Below are 23653 nucleotides of genomic sequence, written 5' to 3'. Positions count from 1 at the left end.
TTTTACTCCTTTACTACTTGTACTTTCCCATTGTTTCTTCTAGATAAGAAGTATAGACTTGGAAGTTGGAGCTTCTTTGTATGCACAATAAAAAATAACTACTTATGTTAAGTTGTCAATCTCGCCTTCATTCTTGCTTGATGGGTTCGGAGCCGATCCCTCGGCTCCGACTCGGCACTTGCTAAGCTCGAGAGTCACTTTTACCAGCTCGAGGCAGCCCCATATCCCATGATGCAAGGCGGTAAGTACCCAGATCTCGTTTGCCGCTTCGCTTATGAGGTCCTCCTTTTACCAGCTCCTGGTAAGTGATTCACTATTTTGATATTTAAGCCCCTTTTTGTAAAAAAAACCTTTAATTTTTAGTTTTCAGTTAATTATTTAGATTTTCTGACAGAAAATCCCTGTCTCTTCTAATTTTTTTTAGTCAAACTTTACCCATCCCATCCCCTCCCTGTTAGGGTGTGTGTGTTTGTTTTTATAGTAATACCTTTGTGGTATTTTATTTAATTTAATTTTGACTGGTGTGTGTGTGTGTTTTGTGAAGCACCATGTCAAAGGAGAGGGTCTCAGGTTTTAAGAAGTGTGACTCGTGCTGTCAGAAGATGTCTCTGACAGACGGTCACACTTCTTGCCTGTATTGCCTGGGGCCTCTTCTCCTGCAGGACTCCTGTGCTATTTGTCATTCCTTCAGCCAGAGAGTCCTGCAGGAAAGACGTAACAAGCTGATACTTAGGGGCCTTCTTGCCGGAGGGCTCTCCGGCTAAGTCGGCTCCATCTAAATCAGCCAAATCTTCCAAGGCCCAGGCTTCTGTGTCTAAGCCTGCGGCCTCGGCTCCGACTCGTTCAGTCGAGATCGCTCCGGCTGGAGCCGATTCTGGCTTAACAGCCTTCGCACCGATGGCTATCGGTGCCGATTCTGCATCGACCACTTCGTGTCGGCTCCGATCGGTTCCGACCACCATGTGGCACAGGCATCGGGGTCGGTTCCGATCGGCTCCGACACCGCTACTTTTGTGGCTGTATCAGCTCCGGCTGGAGCTGATGCATCGAGGCTTCCTGTCGGCTCCAATAAGTCTTCGGCTCCGACAGGATCTATAGTATCGGTTCCGATGGCTCATTCCAGGAAGAGGTCGAGGTCTCCTTCCTTGGAGCCGATACTTTCGGCTCGGCTTCACCTCTCCTTCGAACGGAGCCATCGGATCCGATCTTCAAGGTCATCCAGACTTTCAGACCATGACCTAGAGAGTGGTCAGCAGATTACTTAAGTCACAGGTACTGGCCCAAATGTTACATAGTCCGTCTCAACAGACGACTGTTGGTCCACACCCCGTTACAGTTCCTCCTTCAACTCTACCCCAGAGCTTGGAGTTGGAGTCTTCGGGAATGGTTACTGCTACGGCTGGAGGACGGATACCCCTTCTGTTCCTTCAGCCTCTACTCTTATCTCCTCTTGAGACCTTCCTTAGAGGGATTCGTGGTCGGGCTTCCATGGTCTCCTCCGAAGGGGTGAGTGGCATCGGACCCTTGTCCGAACCCGCTCTTCCCCTTGGAGCCTCGGCCTTGGTGAGCTCGGCTCCGACATCTGCCTCGGAGACTTCCCTGTCGGTGGTCCCTGGAGTTCCTAGTTCTTCGGAACGGGTTCTCTCGGACCTGCCTGGGAGGGGAGCATTCGAGGTGATGAAGAGTGTGCTGGCCACTGGTATCAGTCAGCAGTCTGTTCCCGTAGCTCCTCCCTCTATAGTACCTGTTGACATCTCTGCCACTTCTCTTGCTACAGGACCCAGAGATCCTCCGCCTCAGGTTTCCCCATTGGGAATTTCCCCCTCTTCCGAGGATTCTCCTGATGTTTCGGGAGATCCTCCTAGGAAGAGGACTTGTAAGAGGAAACATGTAGACTTCCCCGAGTCTGTCACTGGATACTGACTTTGATGAGTCAGAGGGATCCCTAGATCCCCTCTGAGGATGTCTCCTTCTCAGACATCCTAGAACTCCTTAAACAGAGGGAAACTGGCCCACCAACAATCCCTCTGAGGATGAGTCAGTATACCTAGAGGCGTTTGGATCTCGGCCCTCCACCTCCTGGGTGTCTCCACCTTCGACCCCTTATGCAGGTTATTGCACGAAGCAGTGGGCAGCTCCTGACTCTGTAGAGCCAGTCCCTAGGAGGCCTTCAAAATTTATCACTGCCCGTGTGACAAGCAATTCCTCACTAAGGGTGTCCCCGCTGGTGCCATGGTGGTGCCTGCGGCCACCAAGAAGAAACTTACAGACCCTTCCGCACCCGTCCATCCTCCTAATAAGGACTCTAGGACCATGGATAGGCACGGTAAGCGGATGTTTTCCTCAGCGACCTTTGCTATGCTCGCTGAATTACCTATGTCACTTCACCAGACTCCAGAGGGATATTCTTAAGGAGCTGGGTGAAGTAGTACAGGATCCTACAGCTGCAGGGGCTCAAGAAAAAATTGCTTCGCAGCTAGGAACCCTTAATTCCATTGCAAACTCCTCCATGCGGCTAATATCTTATGCTGCTGATGGAGCGAGTAGAGCCGCAGGTACAGGTGTGGCTCTTAGACGCCAAGCCTGGATGCGGCTATGTGATTTTTGGATCCCTTTAAGGCGTCCTTCACAAATTCTCCCTTTGATGGGTCAGCTTTGTTTGGCCCTCAGGTGAAGGAAACTTTGACCAGGTGCGAACAGGACGGCAAGACTCTTTCTGCTGTAGGAGTCCGTTTTCCACCCCTTCTAGACCTTATCCCAAAGGACAGAAAGGTGGGAAAATGTGGTTCCGTAAATCCCAAGGAGTCACGCGGATTCACGTGGTCAGTTTACCCCTAGAGGCAGAGGGGTAACAACAACAGACGCGCTCTAGAGGCAGAGGGGTTCAAAAACCAGGGAAACAGAGAGCCTCTCTCTGACAAGCCCTTTCAGCATCCCTGAGATGTTGCCCGGCTGTCCCTCCTTGGAGGCAGTCGGGAAGATTATCACTGTACCCAGAAGCCTGGCATTCCCTCACTCAAGACAGATGGGTACAGTCGATCATATCCAAGGGTTACATAATTCCTTTCGAGGAAAGTCCCTTCCCTCAAATTCCCTTCCAGATGTACCACCCGGTCTAAGGGAAATTGCAGAGTTAGAAGTCTCAAAACTACTGCAAAAAGAGCCATTCAGCCAGTTACAACAGACCATTCAGAGCCCGGAATCTACTCAAGGTTCTTTTGGTCCCCAAAAGACGGGAGACTGGAGACCAATATTGGATCTCAGCAGACTCAACAAGTCTGTCAGGAAGACAAGATTCGAATGGTCACTCTTCAGTCAATTCTGCCCTTCTTACAGAAGGACAACTGGATGTGCTCAATAGATCTTCAGGATGCATACTATCACATCAAAATTCACAGACGCTCCAGGAGATTTCTCCGCCGGCTGGGGTCCAGTCATTTCCAGTTCAGAGCCCTGCCCTTTGGTCTCACTACAGCCCCAGAGTGTTCACCAAATGCATGGCAGTGGGCACGGCACACCTGAGACACCAAGGATTCCAGGTGTTTCCGTATCTCGACGACTGGCTCCTGTCAGCCACCACCAGGCATCAGCTTACACAAGCCAGGGATTACACAATAAACCTTTGTTCTCATTTGGGCATCTCGATCAACTTCGAAAAGTCATCCTTATCACCCTGCCAGTCTATTACCTTCATAGGCAAACTTAAACACTGTTCGGATGTCAGCTACCCTTACAGATCAAAGAGTTTCAGACATTCAGAGTCATGTCAGAATCATTCTGGTCAACAAGAAAGTACAGGCCAGAATGGTTCTAAAGGTATTAGGTCTCATGGCTGCGGCCATTACTCTTCTTCCCCTGGCTCGATTCTACATGCGCCTTCTTCAGTGGATGCTGTTCACACAATGGTCATACCAACAACTTCCAATGCATCACCAGATTCTGGTGACACAGACATGCAAAGAGCATCTTGCTTGGTGGATCACATCTCCTCAGGTTCACCAAGGCAGGTACTTTGTACCCCATCCCCGATAGCCACTGTCACCACGGATGCCTCCCTGATCGGGTGGGGGGGTCATTATCAGGGCAGGATGGTTCATGGGACGTGGCAGCCGTTCGAGTACCATCTGCACATAAATGTCCTGGAGATGAGAGCAGTGCTTTTAACGTTGCAAGCCCTCAACGACTTTCTTCCCGTAGGGACAATTGCAGTCCACACAGACAACATGTCTGTAGTTTGGTATATCAACAAACAGGGCGGAACCAAGTCCTACCCCTTGTGTCGAGAAGCGCTCAGACTATGGCAATGGGCGATCTCCTCTCATCGGTTTCTGGTAGCAACGCATATCCCTGGGAAAACCAACATTGTAGCGGACAGATTGAGCAGAGATATTCTCATGCCTCACGAGTGGTCTCTCAAGCAATCTATAGCGGAAGAGATTTTTCTGGAATGGGGTCGTCCATGCTGCAATCTTTTTGCTACTCCCCAAAACAGCAAATGTCCAGACTTCTTCTGCCTCTTCCCTCCATCAGGCCATCCCCCCAGAGACGCTCTGACCCAGGATTGGCCCCAGGGACTTCTTTATGCCTTCCCTCCATTTCCTCTGATCCTCAGGTTATCCAGAAAGCTACCGCTTTGAGAGCCAAATTGATTCTCATTGCCCTTACTGGCCTCGACAAGTTTGGTTTCCGTTCCTCCATCATCACCTTTTGGTGCAGCCGTGGCATCTGGACCCAGTGCCAGATCTTCTGATTCACCAATCGGGTCAGCTGCACCGGTCAATCCCTTCTCTCAACCTCACAGCATGGTTGCTCCACTTCCTTCCTTAGCCAGGCTTCCTTTGATCTCTAACCCAGTTAGAGACATCATAGTAGCTTCACTAAAATCCTCTACCAGGAGGATTTATACAAGCAAATGGAAACGTTTCTCTTATTGGGCTAAGGCCAAGAATATTGATCCTTTTACTGCCCCTGTTCAGGCAGTCCTGGACTTCTTAGCAGAGATTTTTCATGCAGGCTCCTCTTCTTCCACAGTCAGAGTTCAATTGGCTGCTATTTCCAATTTTCATGTCGGTATAGCAGATCATAATATTATGTCCCATAGGCTCTGCAGGGCCTTCTTGAAAGGAATTTTCCTACTAAAGCCTCCAATCAGGAATCCTCCTCCTCAGTGGGATCTAAATTTAGTGCTGACATCCTTGATTCTTCCCCTTCGAGCCAGCTGTTTCTTGTTCCCTGAAATATCTTTCTTGGAAAACTTTATTCCTAGTGGCTATTACATCGGCCAGGAGGGTGTCTGAACTTCATGCTCTTTTGGTTCGACCCCCCTATTTGGTTTTTCACAAAGACAGAGTATCTTTGAGAACTAACCCAACCTTTTTGCCTAAGGTCGCTTCAAAGAACAATTTGAATCAATCCATTGATCTTCCTGTATTTTTCCCCAACTATTCAGATAGAGCTGAACAAAAGCTACATTATCTTGATGTCCACCGTCAACTTAGATATTATTTGGACAGAACAAAAAAATTTAGAAAATCTGATCAACTTTTTGTTTCCTATGGATAATAAAAAGGCCTTCCTGTTTCTAAAGTGACTTTGTCTAGATGGCTTTCTTCGGTCATCTCTGAAATTTATCTACTCAGGGGAAAACAGCTGTGCTCAAAACCTAAAGCACATTCAACTAGGAGCTTAGCTACTTCTACAGCCTTTCAAGCTAGACTTCCTTTAGACACTATATGTGCAGCGTCCACTAGGGCCACTCCTCACACTTTTGTTTCCCATTACAAATTGGACTTGGCCTCCAGGGACAGAGCCAGTTTTGGCTCTACAGTCCTCAAGAGTTTGTTCCATTGAGCCACCCAGGATAGAGGTGCTAGGACGTGGTCCCATCAAGCAAGAATGAAGGCGAGATTGACAACTTAACATTAAGAAGTTATGTACCTACCATAACGTTCCATGTTAGTTGTCTTCTCTCGCCTTCTTTCTTGCGACCCTCCTTCCTTCCCCCGGCCTGGACAGACCTTGTTATAAGAAACTGTTATGCTGAAGACCATTCAGACCTGGTCCTTCTTCCATCTGTAAGTTTTCTTTCTTCCTTTGGGAAGTATTTTATGCTTGGTGCTATTGCCCTTTGTCATCAAACGAGATCTGGGTACTTACCGCCTTGCATCATGGGATATGGGGCTGCCTCGAGCTGGTAAAAGTGACTCTCGAGCTTAGCAAGTGCCGAGTCGGAGCCGAGGGATCGGCTCCGAACCCATCAAGCAAGAAAGAAGGCGAGAGAAGACAACTAACATGGAACGTTATGGTAGGTACATAACTTCTTATTTTATTTAATAAATTTTCTTTTGACATATGCACAGGTGATGAAGATGATGACTATGATGATGACTTTAACAGGTAATTTTTTTATTTCTTTTCTAAAATGTATGCGTATTGTATTGACATGTAGTCTGCATATTTTTGTACCATTTTCCTTTTTTCTTTTTAAGTGATAACGAAAAAAAATAGTTATAAGGTTAGGGATAACATGAAGTAAGAATGTAAACATGGTATATCACCAGCAATTATTATACTAGTCTGATGTGAAATATCTTAGCACATCCATCCTGGTCAGGGGCAGTGTGCTGTATTTTTGCAGAATCGTGCAAAGAGTTACTTGCTCAAAATTTCCACAATTAATTGGGCAATAAAATTCAGTGTAGATCACAAAACATATTACTGACCAGTGTAGTCCCAAACAAACATTTGTTAATACTGAATGTTAATTGTATCGATGATGTAGTAGAATAATTCAGTAGGCTTATGATAGAGAGAGAGAAAATTTCAGATCTGGGATGATTCAGTCTATTCTCTTCAAAGTGCAGGACTTAGCAGCAGGCTGAAGTCAGCTTGCCAAATAGAAAACCTTCTCAGGCTTTGACTTTTCTCCTTTACCTATAATGCTACATAATCTCATAACTCTCTAGATCTTAGCTGATGTCCAACAAACTTGTAGTGAAAACTGGCACATTCTCATTTGTGAGAGCATTGGGGATTCCTTGGGGAATTCACTAATCCAATTTTTTTCAGTTGTTGTCTCAGAAACTGTCACTCGTCCAGTCAGGATAAAACAGACGAGCAATCGTGGGTTCTGTTCAAGCAGCTTTATTATGTACAAACATCCGATGAGGCTTAATAACTCTTTAACTTAGATAAACTTATAAAAAAACTAGCTATCACACTCATACATGCTCACTCTCTGGCTGCACTGTCAAAATGGCACTGAAGCTTGGACGTGCTTGCTATTTATATGCACGTGCTGTCCTTGAAATGCTTCTTAAAGGTATAACACACACACGTTAGTCTACATCCTCCCTCTGAGAAATGAGTCCTGCATTATTGAAGACATTATTGACATGCAATTGATACAAATAATTCTTGGACATGCAATTATACAGAACTAAATACATATAGACAATTATGTCCAGGTTGCTGTGTATTTCACACTAGGTCTGGCGATAAGACCAAATCATGTGTCATAAAAATTAGAATTGGGTCTAGCAACTGGGACTGTCTCTGCTGAATGTTCAGTTTTGGGGACATCCGGAACATCAGGAATGGAAGTAGAAATTAAGACATGTTCTGCAACAGGAACATTGTCTGGATTGCTTTGAGATCTAGAGTCTGTATCACAGGAACAATGATGCAATATCAATTCTGGTACAGGAAGAATATGTCTGCTGTTTCTCCTGTACTCCACACCCTCAAATTCTACGAAGTAGGATCTTAGCTCGGCACATATACTTGTTACTTTACCAATCCAGTCGAAAACCTTCGCCGTTCATATCCTCACCGTCTCTCCTGATTTCAATGGACGAACAAATCTGCTCGATTTATCATAGCTCGACTTCTAGAAAGAATGCTTTCTGTATAGTTGGGCTCTGATTGTTCTGTTGTTCTTTGCTTTAGGGTTCAACAAACTGGAACTGATAGGCAATGTTGTTCTGGTCTGCCTAGATAGAAGTCTGTGAGCAGGCAAGCCAAGTATATCGTCATGAGGTATGTTTCTGAGATTGAGTAAATTCAAAAAGACATTGGTATTATCATGTTTTGACTTCTCTGGTAGTTGCTTTGTACTCTGTACTGCACATCCAGCTAGTCCATTTGACAGTGGATATTCTGAACTACTAGTAACAATTACAAAGTCCCATTCTTTTGCAAATTTCTGAAACAACTGACTGGTCAATTCGGTACCATAGTCAGAAATAACTTTCTGTGAACTACCATGGACTGAGAAGTGATGTTTCAACTTGGTGATAGCAGTGGATGCTAAATTAGGTAGTAAATCAATCTTAAACAGGTTCGAATAAGAGTCTACCAACACTAAATAATGCTGATTGTTCCACTCGAATATATCAATGGCTACTGTTGATCCAGGGTAGTTCAGGAGCTTGGCTTAGCTGAAGTGGTTCTGTTTGCAAATGCGGTTTAGTAGTATTGCATACTGAACAAGAAGAAAGTACTTTATCAATGTCTTTTGTTAGAGAAGGCCAAAATACTAGTCCTCTCACCCTTCTTTTGGTAAATTCGGAACCTGGGTGACCACGATGCAAAATCTGGATATATTCATGTTGAAAGGAAGCAGGAACAACAGCTTTAGGACCTTTGAAAATAATGCCATCTTCCATGAATATCTCATCTGTGTAAGGAAAATAAGTTTGTAGAAATAAACTTTTCAGAATATATGCATAGTAATAAGCACACACTGTAAGCACATTTACACACTTTGAGATTCTTCGAATAAACTCTAGTTATGCCCTTGATGACCTCAATCAATGCAAAACAGTAGTTCATAGGTTCATAGGTTCATACTAGGCTATCTGCCCAAGGGCATTTATAAGCCTAGCCCATAGTTATGTGGCTTTCGCCACCCCTTTAGTTTGAATAAAAACTATGCCTATCATTTTGCTGTGCCTCTGTCAAGCAGTGACACTGAAGTAATCCCTGGGGTATATCTGCAATCTCCCATCCATTTGTCAAGATTCCTCTTGAACAAGGCCAGAGAGGTGCTCTGCCTCACATGTACCGGGATTTTGTTCCACAGCATAGGGAGTCTCTGGGTGATGAATCTGTCCCTCCAGCACGCTCTATTTATAACCGTGTCAAGGTTTAAGTCTCCCCTTGTGGTTCTGAGGATCTAGATTTTTTGAGGTGAAGCATATTCATCAAATCTGGGTTTGACATGGCCTTATATGTCAGGCACAGGTCACCTCTGAGTAAGCGGTATGAGACTGAATAGAGCTGGAGTTCTTTCAGTCGGGCAGCATAAGACATAATTTTGAGACCCTTTATCCTTTTGGTGAGGAACTTTTGGGGCCTTTCAAGCTGCAGCAGGTGTCTGGTCAGATACATTCGAACGGGCATTGTACTCAATCATAGGTCTAATGAGTGATGAGTACAGGGGACGATGACCTCCCTTGATCTAGATGTGAATCCCTTCATGATCAGGTGGGCGATATAGAAGGTTTTCCTAACTACTTTAGCAACATGAGTGTCAAACGAAGGCTACTGTCAACCTGGGTCCCCAGATCCCTGATGACTTTTCTGTGCTCAGTGGATTGCCATCTATATGGTAGCTAGGGGTAACCTTGTTTTCCCAAGGGTATGACTATGCATTTTTGGCTTAACTTCAGGCCATGGCTCTGGCACCAGTTATCCATTTCTGTGAGGCCCTTCTGGAGGATATCTGTGTCAGATTTGTTTTCTACTATGGCCAGTTTGCAGTCATCTGCAAACTTTGTCAGCCATAACCCTCCTGTGTTTGCTTGTACTTCAGAAAAGTAGATGCTGAACAAGAGTGGACCCAGGACTGAGCCCTGTGGGACACCACTTGTGACAGGCTTTGAGTCTGACATGGCTCCAGCAACTCTGACCCTGTGGGTTCTGTCACTTAGCCAGTTTGCAACCCATCTTGTGATGTATGGGTTTACATTCAAGCTGATGAGTTTTTCGATGATACCTGAGTGGGGTATTGTGTCGAAGGCCTTTGCCAGGTCGAGGTAGGCTGTATGGACTGCCTTTCCCTCATCAATGGCCTTGGTGACAGTCTCGAAAAAGTCAACCAAGTTTAAGAGGCAGGATCTGCCTTTGATCTGCCATAGTGTATGCCAAAACACATCAATTTATCAAAAACATGCAGTCACCTTGCTTTATTTATGCTTAATGTGCCCTTTTTGCCCTTATTATATTTGTTTTGCTTGTTTAATCTTTTTTCATGCCCATTATACTTTTTTGTGCTCGTTTTACTCTAAACATGCCCATTTTGCAATTCTGAGGTATTCCAAACACTCTGGGCAGGATTCACGATGGCTTGCACGGAGTCTAAGAGCCGTGTAAGACTCCATGCAGCCATCGCGATCCAGGAACAGCCCGAAATCCCGTGTAAGAGACAGCTAAAACGACTCTTAAATGGGCAGGGTGTGGATATGCTAATCACCCCACTTGCAGCCGAAAGGCATGCAAATGAGGTAGATTAGCGATCCACGAAGCTGAAACCAGCCCGTGTAAGAGTCGTGTTAGTTGCAGAAATGTACTCAATTGACAACTGAGTACGTTACTGCAAATAACACAACGGAGCCATGACAGCTCCAAATAAATTGTGCAAATGTTGCAGTCAGCATGCCAATGGCCAAATATGTGGCCATTGGCATGGTAACCCAATGCAAACATGAAAATTTTTTTTTTTTCGGAGATCGGCGATGTTTAAACGCAGCAGCTCAGCAAACGGGCTGCGCTATATAAAACTGAAAAATGAAGGTTTGAAACCCACAAATGTGGGTTTTATGTAATGCATGGATTTGCAATGCAGGGACTAGCAGACCAAAAACAACATGGCCACCGTTTAGTGGTTGCTAAGGGGGGAAGCTGAGTGTAAGACATGTAACTAAGCATTAGTAGGCAATCCTATGTAAATGAATGGTAGGATAGTGAATCACATTGTCACATAGCAAATGAGCACAGTCCATGTAGTGTAAGAGTTAGATAAGGGGGAGTAACAGAGTAGGATATAGGTGACATCGCAGGGGGGAATGTCAGGAAGAAATCAAGCTCATTGGAGCAAAGTGGTATGTGAAACATATCAATCACACAGCAGAAAAAGAGGAGTGTCAACAGATAAGCATGGGAAAGTCAAGAAATGGAAGGTGTACACTGTGGCCAACACCAAAGTTTCTTGCTGTACGTGCATGCGCGCGTGTGCGCCTTGGCAGCCGCGAGTAAGACAGAGTGCGCGCGTGTAAGGCAGAGTAAGCATGTAGATGCCTGTTTAAAGATCTGTAAACCTGTTTGTGCTGGTGTGTGCACGTTTTAACCCGAATAAGCAGATTCTAGTCCGTGTAAGCATGTGTGTGTGTGTGTGGTAGCCACTGTGAGCGTGTTTTCGCTGGTATGCGCGCTGCTCCCCCTGAGGAAACAGAGAGGAAAAGGAAGCAGAAGAAATAGTAGGAAACTAGCAGGGAATACCTGTAGAGGTAGCAGGTGAAAACAATTAGAAGCAGGCAATTACACAGGCAGAATACAAGCCCAGCCCAGCACTTAAAACACTGCAAACAGCATTGCAGTATGTTTCTCTCAAGAGACACTGCAAGACAGGAGTAAGCTAGTAGAAGTGAAAACTGAAAAAGCTCCACTCAGACCAAACATGCTAGGGGCTGCCATAGCTGTCATAAGGAGACATAGGAGACTTGCTGAGGGTGGTGACAATGGAAATGCTGCCAGACAACCCACAGTGAGGAGACTGAGAAGAGTGTACAGGCCCAGGGTCACCTACCAGGGGTTACATGAGCTGGAGATAGTGGAGCACTATAGAGTGGACAGAGACCTCCTGCAGCAAATTGTTGAGCTGTGCAGGCCACGACTCACACACAGAACCAACAGAGGGGAACCCATCCCTGTGGAAACCAAGGTATGTGTTGGCATAAGAATACTAGCAACAGGTACCTTCCAGAGACCAGCTGGTGATATGATGGGGATATCACAGGCATCAGCCTCCAGGGTACTGCACCAGTTCCTGGATGCCATGTCAGCACATGTTGGTGATCATGTATATTTCCCCAATGCCCGTGAGGTATTGGCCAGCAATATGCGTCTCTTCCAGCAAATAGCAGAATACCCTGAGGTAGTGGGTGCAATAGACTACACGCACATATGCATCAAAGCACCAGCCGGTGAGCGGGGTAGGGCCTACATTAAATGCAAGGGCTTCCCCTCCATCAACTGCCAGGTCGTGTGTGATGCCCAGGGCATAATAATGAATGTGTGTGCTGGCTGCCCTGGGAGCTACCATGATTCCCATATCTGGCATTTGACACAGCTGTACCAGACATTTGCCAATGGGGACATCCCACATGGTCACCTAGTGGGGGATGCAGGTTATGCACTGGAGCCGTGGCTGATGACACCCATCAGAAACGCACACACACCTGAACAGGAACGCCATAATGAGGCACATGCACAAACACGTAATGTAATAGAGTGTGTGTTTGGGCTGCTCAAGTCAAGGTTCCGGTGCCTGGACACATCTGGTGGAGCCTTGCAGAACTCACCAACTACATGTACCCAAATTGTCATGGTATGTGCTATGCTACATAATATGATCCTGCGAAAACAGCTGCAGCAGGACCAGCATAGGGCTGGGACAAACAGCCCGCCATCATTGCCAAGGCCATCACAGGCAGAGCGTGACTCGGAGGAGGAACAACCTGAGCTTGCCCCAGTAGGCAGAAGGAGGTGTGCCCAGTATTCCCTGGCCTTGGCAAAGAGGCAACGCATAACACATACACTGGCTCAGTAGAAACCCTGGGAATGATACCCCTCTCTGACTCACTCATATAGTAACAGGGATGCCTAACATGACATAACCTGCTCTCAAACATGTACAGGGAGTGTAGTATGTGCATCCGACAGAGGCAGCCCTGCAGTACCACCCGAGGCATGATTGCCATGTGTTAAGCAATGTAACACCATCTAGTATATGCAAACATGAAGACCCAACCTAACATCTCACCCTCACCAAGCATGATGCCACACTATGAAGACAACAAGATCAAGTACAATAATTGGCTGAGGTATTGCTGTTAGCAAGGGGGAACACATGACTGACAGCCTGGGCTGACATGCCGAGCAAGACATGATGCCCCACCTGCTAGGGATGGCACGCACCCAGCACAACTGGCTGTGTAGATACTGGCAAAGGATGCTGTCTCCCCCACTGTGCCTGGAATAGGTAAGTCTGGAAACACAAACCCACCAACATAGGTAGCACAAGGGATAATAACCTGAACGTAATGCTACCCAATGCCAGAAGTCTAACCTGCAAGGTGCATGCAGACCAAACCCACCACAGCATGGAGAATGGTAATATGTGTTCTGTAACAGAAACCTGGGCAAGGCCCAGAAGAGCACCCTAATAATACCAGGTTATGCCTCATACCATGCTCTACAGCTCCAAAACATGGAACACACGACAATAGGAGTGTGGCTACCAGTAATTATCAAGAATAACCACAGCCCCAGGTTGGTACCACAGCAAGAAGCAGCATGGACTATCCACGGGCAAGTAACAATGTCTCAAACTGTGTACCTGTTTGAAGCCTGCTCCAGACCCCACACACAAACCCAGGTACCCCAGCCAGCCTTCCTGAAGACACTTCAGAGTATGAATGTCCCAACAAATACCAAACAAGGCACACACAAAGTATGACATAGGTGGCAATCCATTATGTATGGAAGAAGTAATCATGGACCTAGGGACACAAGTGGACGGTAACCTGTCATGTGACACTCACATTGCCAAGGTGGCCAGGAAGACCTGCTATATTGCCCACCTTAATATGAAAGGATGCACATGTAGAGCTACAGAGGTCACTGTGCCCCATACCCTTCCCTTATCAGGCCCATACGTGACAACTATGCCCCAGTTCGGATGTACCTTACCTTACACATGCAGCAGTCAGAAAGACCCCAAATGTACCCCACCAACAGGATAAAGGGTCCAAACATTGGACATCTGCAGCCTGGCTGAAGAAACCACAGCCCAATTCAGAAGCATACTGCACAGTCAGAGGTGATGTATGCCTGATGTACAAGGCCATGTCCAATCCAGAATGAATGGACATGCTCCACTGCAGAAACCCCAAATCCAGCAGACACACCACAGTGAGATATCTGAACCTCTACACATAGATTAATAGGATGTGCTGGAGGGACAGACCCATAACCCAGAGGCTCAGGACACTCTGGAACAGAATCCCAGTCCATGATAGGCTGAGCTCCACACACAAACTCAACAAGAGAAATCCATTGAAGTGCATGGGAGATAGTAGGTGTACACTGGGGGCCATCCCTGTGTCACATCTAGGAAAGTAAACCCTATGTGGGCATAATATGCACATTGCAAGGGGTGTTGAGACCCACACACAGTCTGTCCGTGCTCAAACAAGGCCAGGGCAGATAGCCTAGTATGAACCTATGATGATACAAATTGTGCAGGACACAAAGGATTATCACACAGCTGTCCTACCTGATGGTAGGAACCATGGTGATAATCCACAGATATGCTCTGCAGCACTCTAATATCACAAACAATACACCAAACCCACACACATTGCCAACAGCCTACGAAACAGATTCCTTCCAACCTCCCCACCAGCACCTAACTGCCAAATATCTATCCCAGGAGAGTGCTGGCCCCCCGACATTGCAGATGCTGAGGAACAGCCAGCATCCACAAAGCACAGCACACAGCATCAATGGTACCAGATGGTGTCCTGGGTTGTGTCCAACAAGTACTGTAAGAAGAATGGAACAGCAAATATTATTACTGTGCACTATCAGTCCTACCACAGGATATGTACCCAAAGAGCGGTGTACAGCAACAGTGGTCCCACACCACAAAGGGGGTGCCTGAATGGATACTGCAAACTATCACCCCTCAACCCCGACTATCTAGGTTGGCAAAGTAATGGAGAGGATGATCATGGAACCCATGAATAACGAGATTGGGTACCTACAGACATTGGACCCTACCCAGTGTGGCTGTCATAGGACAGGTCCTGCCCCGTACACATGTCTGACTCATGTGAAACATGCACCAAGCCCAGTGATGTGGGGAATGTTGATCACACAGCCTATCTGGACCTTGCTAAACCCTTCCATTACAATACCCTAGTTGGCGGTACAGATAAGCTCACCAGCCTAACTATAAACCCCTATGCAAGTAGATGGGTTGCAAACCAGCTCAAGGACAGAACTGACCTGGCAGACATGCTGTAGCCATGGCAGACTGCAAACCAGGTACAACTGGCATCCCACAAGGCATGGTCCTGGGACCGCTCTTGTATGCTATATATGTCACATAGGTACAGGCCAACATGGAAGGACTCTGTCTGAACAGGTTTGCAGAGGACTACAAACTGGACACCATATCGGACCCTCCAGCTGACACAAGCAACCTGCAAAAGGCACACATAGAAGCACACAAGTGGTGCCACAGCCATGTCAACAAGCTAAATGCAGAATAGTGTATAGTCAACCCCTGTGGAAACACAGTACATGGCCAGAAATTACCACATAGGTGTTAACCCAGTAAGTACATCAGGAGCAATAAAAGACCTGGGGACACAAGGTGATAGATATCCTGCATGTGACAACCATGTGTCTGTAGTGGTTACAGAAACATACCATATACCCACCTAATCATGAAGGTCAGCACAGCTTGGTTAGGGTAGGTCAATGTGCCTCTCCAGTCATCCATCAGCAGCCTCACAAGTGTGTACAATGGACCTTCAGGGATGTACCGTAGCAGACACCTGCAGCAACTGGAAAGACCACACAAATACCCCACCAGGAGGATCGCAGAGCTGTAACAGATTCCATGTGTCGCCTGAGTAAAGAAACTGCAGCTCCACACAGTGCCATACTGCCTGGCTGGAGGTGAACTGTGCCTGATGTATAGAGCCATGACCAACCTGGTATCAATGGACATTTGGCACCATGTAAACACTGAATGCTGGTGACCTATGCAGCTGACAGGCCTGAACCCCAGCACAGACATAAACAGGACATGCTGTACTGATTGGTCCATAACCCAGAAGCTCACTCCACTCACGACTAAACTCTCACTACAGGATATCCAGGAGTCCTCAGTGACTGTCATCCAGAGGAATCATGATGACTGGATGGGAGATGGTAGGTGTACCCTGGATATCACCTGTATGTCATGGGTAGACAGAGGCACAGCACACTAACCATGACATATGTCATGGCAAACACCAGTAAATGTGTGTTGAAGGACAAACACTCTCTGACTAGCATTACAAATGGACTAGGGCACATGGCCATTGTTTGTCACTGTCCACACAAGTTGTGGAATACATTAACAATGTCGGACAATCATGTACTAAGCTGTCCATATCTGAACAAAATGCAACATGGTCATATCTGCACAACTGGCCCTCAACCAGTCTGCTGTGCTCACTATAAACATTACAAGCAGTGATAGGACTGAAACCGATTATACTGTCCACCACAGTGAAAGTTCTGCACCAGTACACTATACAACAATACAACTGTTTGGTCAGCAGGAAAGGATGATGACAACTGTATGCAAACTATCCCATGGCGACCCTGCAGGCACAGCATAATGCTTGTTAGGTTCAGACACACAGCAGTTGGGCAGTAAGAACACAACCTGATGTCCAACACTCAACTGTACATGTGATATATAGATGGCGTCCACACACAAACAGAAATGTGGTGGTCCACAGATCCCAACATAAGGAAAGGTCACACTGGGCATGCTCGCACACTTAGATAAATGAGATTTGGCAGTCAAGAAGCCATACAAACTGCAAACTGGGCATGCTCACACACTTAGGCCATGTCACAGTTCAGCAGTTGCACACACATATCTGGCATTTCTATGTGTTAACACAGGAACCTCCCACAATACAGACATCTGCCCAGTGCACACAGTGAAGTTACAACAGAGACATAAGTAAAGTACTAGTCCCACTCATATGCAAACATCTCCCACAGTACACACGTTGTTTATAGAGATAGGGAAGGCTATGGCAATAAAGATCCACAAACAGTATATGAGCAACAGATACTTGCATCTGACAGGTAAACATATGGCCGTAGAGTGCAATACCTGACTGTTGTCCCTAGGGAATACAGAAGGCTATCCACAGTGTATTTGGCGTCTGCCTCCACAGTACAGTAGGCCACTATGCCTGTGCAAAGTTAATGCATAGATATGCTCTCCCCTGTACTGATGGATAGTCACAGATGTACATACTTCTTCATCCATAATGATGTCAGCACACTATACATATGTCAGGAGCAGAAATATACCCAGTAATGTGAATAGCGCGCTCCGCTACTGTGTCTCTAACAAGTGTCATAACATAGTTAGGTAGGGGTTTGAATCCTGCAAGTGCCCAGTGTGTGTGTGACTGTGTGTGGGGGAGTAGTGTGTGCAATTCCATGTGTATGAGAAATGTCCCTTTTGGCAACTATTACTACACAACACATGCTGCATATTCCACTGTCTAAACACTGATGATGTCAGCACCCTATAAGTACAGCAGGAGAATGCAATCCCCCCAGTAATGCAAATAGCGCACTCTGCTAATGCGTCTCTCACAAGTGTCATAACATAGTTAGGTAGGGGTTTGAAACCTGCAAGTGCCCAGTGTGTGTGTGACTGTGTGTGGGGGAGTAGTGTGTGCAATTCCATGTGTATGAGAAATGTCCCTTTTGGCAACTATTACTACACAACACATGCTGCATATTCCACTGTCTAAACACTGAAGATGTCAGCACCCTATAAGTACAGCAGGAGAAAGCAATCCTCCCAGTAATGCAAATAGTACACTCTGCTACTGCGACTCTCACAAGTGATCTAACATAGTTAGGTAGGAGTTTATATCCTACAAATGCCATGTGTATTTTTGTCACACAGTTTGTCCATGTGTGTGGGGTGTTGTTCCCAATATTGCACGACATACATTATATCAGTAATGTCAATGCACACATGATGTATGTGTGTGCCACCTACACATATGTACCTGTGAACTGCAAGAGTTCCCATGTCCGAAGCCTGCCTCATGTGAATACATGGAATATGCATCAGACAACTGTATGACTGTGGTGTTCTGTGCAGGGGCTGCATGTGGTATGTGACTATACAATGTGGGTTGTAGATGGTGTCATCCCACCAGTGAGGGATACATGATTGGTCTGGAGCATATAGTCCACATGTTGGTGATGAACAGGTGCAGCATGTTGTCACCACTTGTGGGAGTGGTAACAAGTTGTTCCATAGCAATGCAGGGAATGAATGATAAGAACCCTTCAGATAGGGTCTTGCAGCTAGAATAATGCTCACACTGTATGTGTGGGTAGTCACAGTACAACCATATAATGGTGTGTGTAGAGACCGTCATATTCCCAGTGTTGTCAGGAAGGCCAAGTGGGTTTCCTGGGTATGGGAGTGTGGTGTGTGCCAGGCTATGAACCTGAAGGCAGTCTAACCCACTGTGTGTTGCACATGGAGAGGCTCTGATGCTTTGTGCAGTGCCACCAACCTGGGTGTGTGTGTGTATCCGAGGTGCCTTTGGATACAACCCCTCTGTTCTGGGTTGGTGCATGTGTAGGGGATGACAAGCTTGGTATCAGGAATGACCTAGCACTGATGGTGTGCACCTGGAAGCCTTGTACCAGGAGTCTGTTACTGCACGGATATTCCTGTACCCCATGCTAAGGACTGTTTCCACTGCATGCATCTTGAGGTTTACACTGCTGCTGTTGAGTAGCATTGCTGTTAGTGTCCCATCCCGTGTGATACCTGTTTAGGTGGCTATGTAATGTCAGCCTTGCATACAAAGGCACTATGTGTGTAGCAACAGCCTCTGCCAATATACACCAGCCCATGGGTGACAGGTGCAAGCTGTCCCAAGCAAAGCAATGTGGCATGTCCAGCATGTAATCCCACACTGACAGGCATTGGATCCCCTTTGGATGTCACTGAAAGATACATTAATTGCAGAAACTGATGATCCTGTCTACATATTGTGGCAGCATTCATGGTGAGGGTGAGATGCTACTCAAGGCCAGGGTCATACCAGCCTGTGCCACAAGCTCAGAGAGCCCCTCTATGTCCCCTAACATGTAGTCCAGGGAGGTGCGTCAGAGGTCATACACACTGGCACAGACAATGACTGAGTCATACTTCTACATGCCTTGGAGTGACCGCTTTGTTTGTGTTATGTGGTGGATCGTAGTGCCCGACGGGCAGCTGAGCGTGACTGTCATCTTGTTCAGCCTGGGAGCAGGACCACCCTGTATGTGACGATAGAGGTACCTCATACAACTGTAGCAGGTGTGTTGTCTAGCCGTATGGCCTGAGACTGTTTGGCACACAGGCTTTGTGAGCTATGTGTTGCATGTGCTCTGCTCTGGTGTAACGTTTGCTTGTGTGTCTGCTTTGCAGGTGTCAGCTGCTCAGGCAGGATGCTATTCTGAGAGCCCAATAATGTACCTGTGTGTTTCTGTGTTTGGATTGTGGTCGTGGCAGGTCTATGGGAGACTGGTACTGTATTCACTGTAGTATCCCACTCCACCTGACAGGGAATGCCAGTGCTGTGTAAACAGAGCTTAGCCCCCAGTTTGGCTATGTGGTTGCATCTCTCACATGTGTTGTACGTGTATGGGAAGGGGAGAGGGTTGTCTGTGTACATAAGGCAGCTGTAACATTGCCACGTGACTCACAGATTCATCAACTGGACCTGAGAGTAGATCGACAGGTGACCTTTGCACATGCTACCATAGCATTGTGACTCCCATACTAAGTAACAACACATAGGGCCAATGGGGAACAAGGTACTCAAGGTGACTATGTGAGGGTGCAGTGCTCCTGATTTGTTAGTACTGGCATATATGAATGCTGTCTTGAGCAAATGTGAGGTAAGTCATATGCAATGTGTTACAGGAAAGCTACATGCAAACAGGACAAACGGTGACGTTCTGTCAAGTGACAGATGGACATCAGTACAGTAAGCAACAGAGATGTCACTAGGGATCCAGAGAGGCACTGTATATCTGCACTGCAGGTGGAATGAGTGTTTCAGGATCATAACAGGCAAACATGCATACAAACAAAGCTACAGTCAGCAGGCCTGTATGTAGACTATGCTACAACAAACAAGGTGTACGACTTCCAGTATGTAACAGTGCATATATGCAGGCACTCTAAGCCAGTACCCAGACATTCCCAGGTCAGACGGGCTGGGTCCAGCCGCACCCCCCACAAGGGTATAGACCACGTACCTTTGTAATGTTGAATAACTGGCCTGATACCCAAGTGCTCATACCTGTAATAATACACATGTCAAATACCAGACACTGAGTCCTCACTCAGCAGTTCCAGACTTAGTATGATGTATGTTACCTGTCCTGGCACCACAGTATCCTTGACATGTATGGACACTCTCCCTCCTGTCATAGTTAGTTCAGTGTTTTGGTGCTGTTATGCATGGTATGAGTTGTGACCTTGTAGTGCTAGTGTGCTCTTGTGAGCCTTGAACCTGTTGTGTAGTACTGCACAGATATCAACATCCTGGAACATCTGCATTGCAGTGTCGTGTGTGGACAGCATGCAACTCGCAGTTGACATGGCCATCACTGAGTATCAATATGTACATTGTTGTATCCCCTGTGCTACCTATGTAGGTGGCCATCCCTTCACAGCCTCACCACCAGTATGCAATGATGTGCAGACAGAACACTGTGGTAATTACTATGGGTGTACAAAACAATACAATGACATTCATACTGTAACTGCATCAGGCATGCTGTTATATACCCACAATGCTATCATTACACTGTACTGTTGTCAACATCATACTATTACAATACGTCTATGTAGTCACCCTGTGCATCAGCACCATGTTAACCTGTTCCTGCACAGATTTTACAGATTGCAGGAGGTGGCACAGTTTCATCATATGCACAGGGTGTGTACCTGGTATGCCTGAGTCTGCCACTGATACAACCAATTGACATGTCTGTGTGTGTGTGTGTGTGTGTGTGTGTGTGTGTGTGTGTGTGTGTGTGTGTGTGTGTGTGTGTGTTGGTGAAGGACAGCAGTACAAGATGGGGCAATGTTGATGCAGTGTGTGCGTGTATGCGGTAGCCCTAGGTGTTATCACTTTGCATGTGTGTATGAATGCACACAGTCCCACCTCATGGCTGCCATGTACAGGTGTTTGTGGACAGCCACAGACTGTACCTGCCAGGTCATACAGATCACTGTCTGTGGCCACGGACACGGTACCTGTGCCTGGCAGGGGTGCTACGGACCGTATCAGGTACTAAGCCAGACTGGGTACTGTCATCAGAAGCAGGTGTTTGTTGACTGGAGACAGGTCCCTGTTGAGACTGTCCAGCGCCACGTGCACTTGGTCTCCTGGAGCGGTCCGATGACAGCACAGACCCAGCATTGCTGGGGCTGCTGCTGGCACTATGTGAGGGGCCGCAGCCCTGTTGTCATGCACGACGGCTGCCAGCTGCTGCTGTTGCTGGCATACGGCCACGTCGACGCCTCAACCGTCCACCATTGCCCTGGCTCATGGACATATAGTTGTGGATCAGATCTAATGTGTCCCCCCAATGTCTGTCAATGACCTCGGTGAAGTTGCGGATGGCAGCCGCAACATCACGCATACTGTCACTCATGGCTGTGCGACATGCTCTCAGCTCCCTCAGACCCTGTCTGGTGTACCGTTCCATACGTGACTGTGCCTGCATTACAGCCCGAAACATAGCTGGGGTTGAAAGACTTCTGTGGGCACGTCTGACAGGGGCGGTACGCCCACGGATGCTCCCACGAGAACCCATGGACGTCTGCCTGTGTGGTACCGTGTCAGGGCCCTGGCCATGGCTGCAGTGTGGGGATGCATGTGCCACTGATACCACATTACCCTGGTCAATGCCCACTGTATCCTGCCCATCACCTAGGGACATTGGTGACAAAGGATGTATTGGCAGGATGACTGTGCGCATTGATGGGGTCGACAGCTGTGTAGTGTCAATTGGCTGACCAATGACGGACCCTGGCACACCTACCTGTGCCATTACACAGGTATCATCATTATCACTATCCACAGCAGCTGATTCAGGTTCCCTGCTGCACGACACCAGAGCAGCACCAGAACCTCTGGGAGTAAGACAGGAAACACAGTTTACAATGTGTACACAATGTCACCACTGATGCACACATGGGCACATGCACACATGGGCACATGCACACATGCATACGCCTCAGTATATGAGATATCAACCCACAGACACAAACACACCTGCAATCAAACACATAGCACTACTGCTTCAGCCTATTATTACTATTAGTATACAGAGTATTGAAGGTAATGGTATTACACACTCACCAGCATGGATAGGCTGCCTTGCTGTTACACCAGAGGGACCTGCGGAAAAATAGACATTTATCGTCAGTGGGCACAACTGTGCCATTGATACTGTGGGCATGATACAGTTCAGTAGTGCAACAGTTAGCTTCCACAGGTGTACTGCAGATAATGAGGTTATCACTAATGCATATTAATTACCAAGATTTCAGCTACAAAACGAGGACACACCTCACACATGCATAACCTAACAGTGTACAGAATGGTCAACTATACACATGGCATGTTACCTGCACGCTCTGTGTCCTGCTGCTGTGTGGCTCCAGCCTCCATCATTACACATGTATGCTGTTGTTGCTACTGCTGTGCTGGAGCCACAACACTCAGGAGTAGTCCCTCCAGTCTGGTGAGGGGGGGATGTCTAGCCACCCCACCACCTGTGGCAAGCTGCTGCCTGTGGATATCCGACGCACGCTGACGGACATTTCTAATTAAATCACTGCAGTGATGGCGTACCTGCTCATATGTCCGGTTATGTGTGCCTATGTTATTTACCCGACGGACCAGGTCTTGCCACAGTGCAGCCCTCTCCTGCTGGTTCTGGCTGGTGCGGGAAAAGAGTGTAGCGAAATCCCGCACCAGGTTCTGGTGTATCTCTTCCTCCTCTGCAGCGGAGTAGACTGGCTTGCGCTGGTGAACCATGGCCCTGAAAAGGAGAAGGAAAATATATCAGCAATATCTGTCAGCAAACTATAGCACACATAATACACCTAATACTTGACTGCAGTGATATAACTTAGGCACCATATATAGCATCTGTCTGTCTATTGGGGGATACACATGTACATGACCAGATATCAGTGCTCATCCGACAACTGTGCAACAGTACCTGGCACACTCCATTCAACAGACTAGTATACTGCAGCAGTCAACACACTGTTTCAGGTACAGTACACAACCTCACACTGGGGGTTTGTATCAAGGTACTGTATGGGGAACATTATCAGCCCATGCACTGCACACAATGCAAGAAACAAAATTACCGTACTAATGCCAAAGTCCTCCTGACAAAAATGAAACTGCAAAAAGAAAGAAAGGCAGGACACTGCTGTACGAACTCCTTTTTTAATGAACCAAAAAATCCACAAGTTAGCGCTTTCGGGATAAAACCCTTCTTCAGACCCTGCAGG

The 23653-nt window shown here is 46.9% G+C and overlaps 1 protein-coding gene across 7 annotated transcripts in view; it reads left to right on the top strand.

Moving 5' to 3' along the window:
* The window catches only part of CEP43 (centrosomal protein 43), a 2274574-nt gene that overhangs the window by 2056545 nt on the left and 194376 nt on the right, over positions 1 to 23653 (top strand). For 6 of the 7 annotated variants that reach the window (XM_044069398.1, XM_044069407.1, XM_044069390.1 and 3 more), the window contains one exon: positions 6360 to 6396. The exons of the other annotated variant lie outside the window; for it this stretch is intronic. In XM_044069398.1, coding sequence (XP_043925333.1) covers positions 6360 to 6396 — 37 coding nt within the window. The remainder of the gene's footprint in view (positions 1 to 6359; positions 6397 to 23653) is intronic. 7 annotated transcript variants of the gene reach the window in all.

Source organism: Protopterus annectens, chromosome 1.part0 (genome assembly GCF_019279795.1).
Source record: "Protopterus annectens isolate FY-2018-M chromosome 1.part0, PAN1.0, whole genome shotgun sequence".
NCBI classification, from domain to species: Eukaryota; Metazoa; Chordata; order Ceratodontiformes; family Protopteridae; genus Protopterus; species Protopterus annectens.
This window is presented reverse-complemented; position numbering and strand designations above follow the sequence as displayed.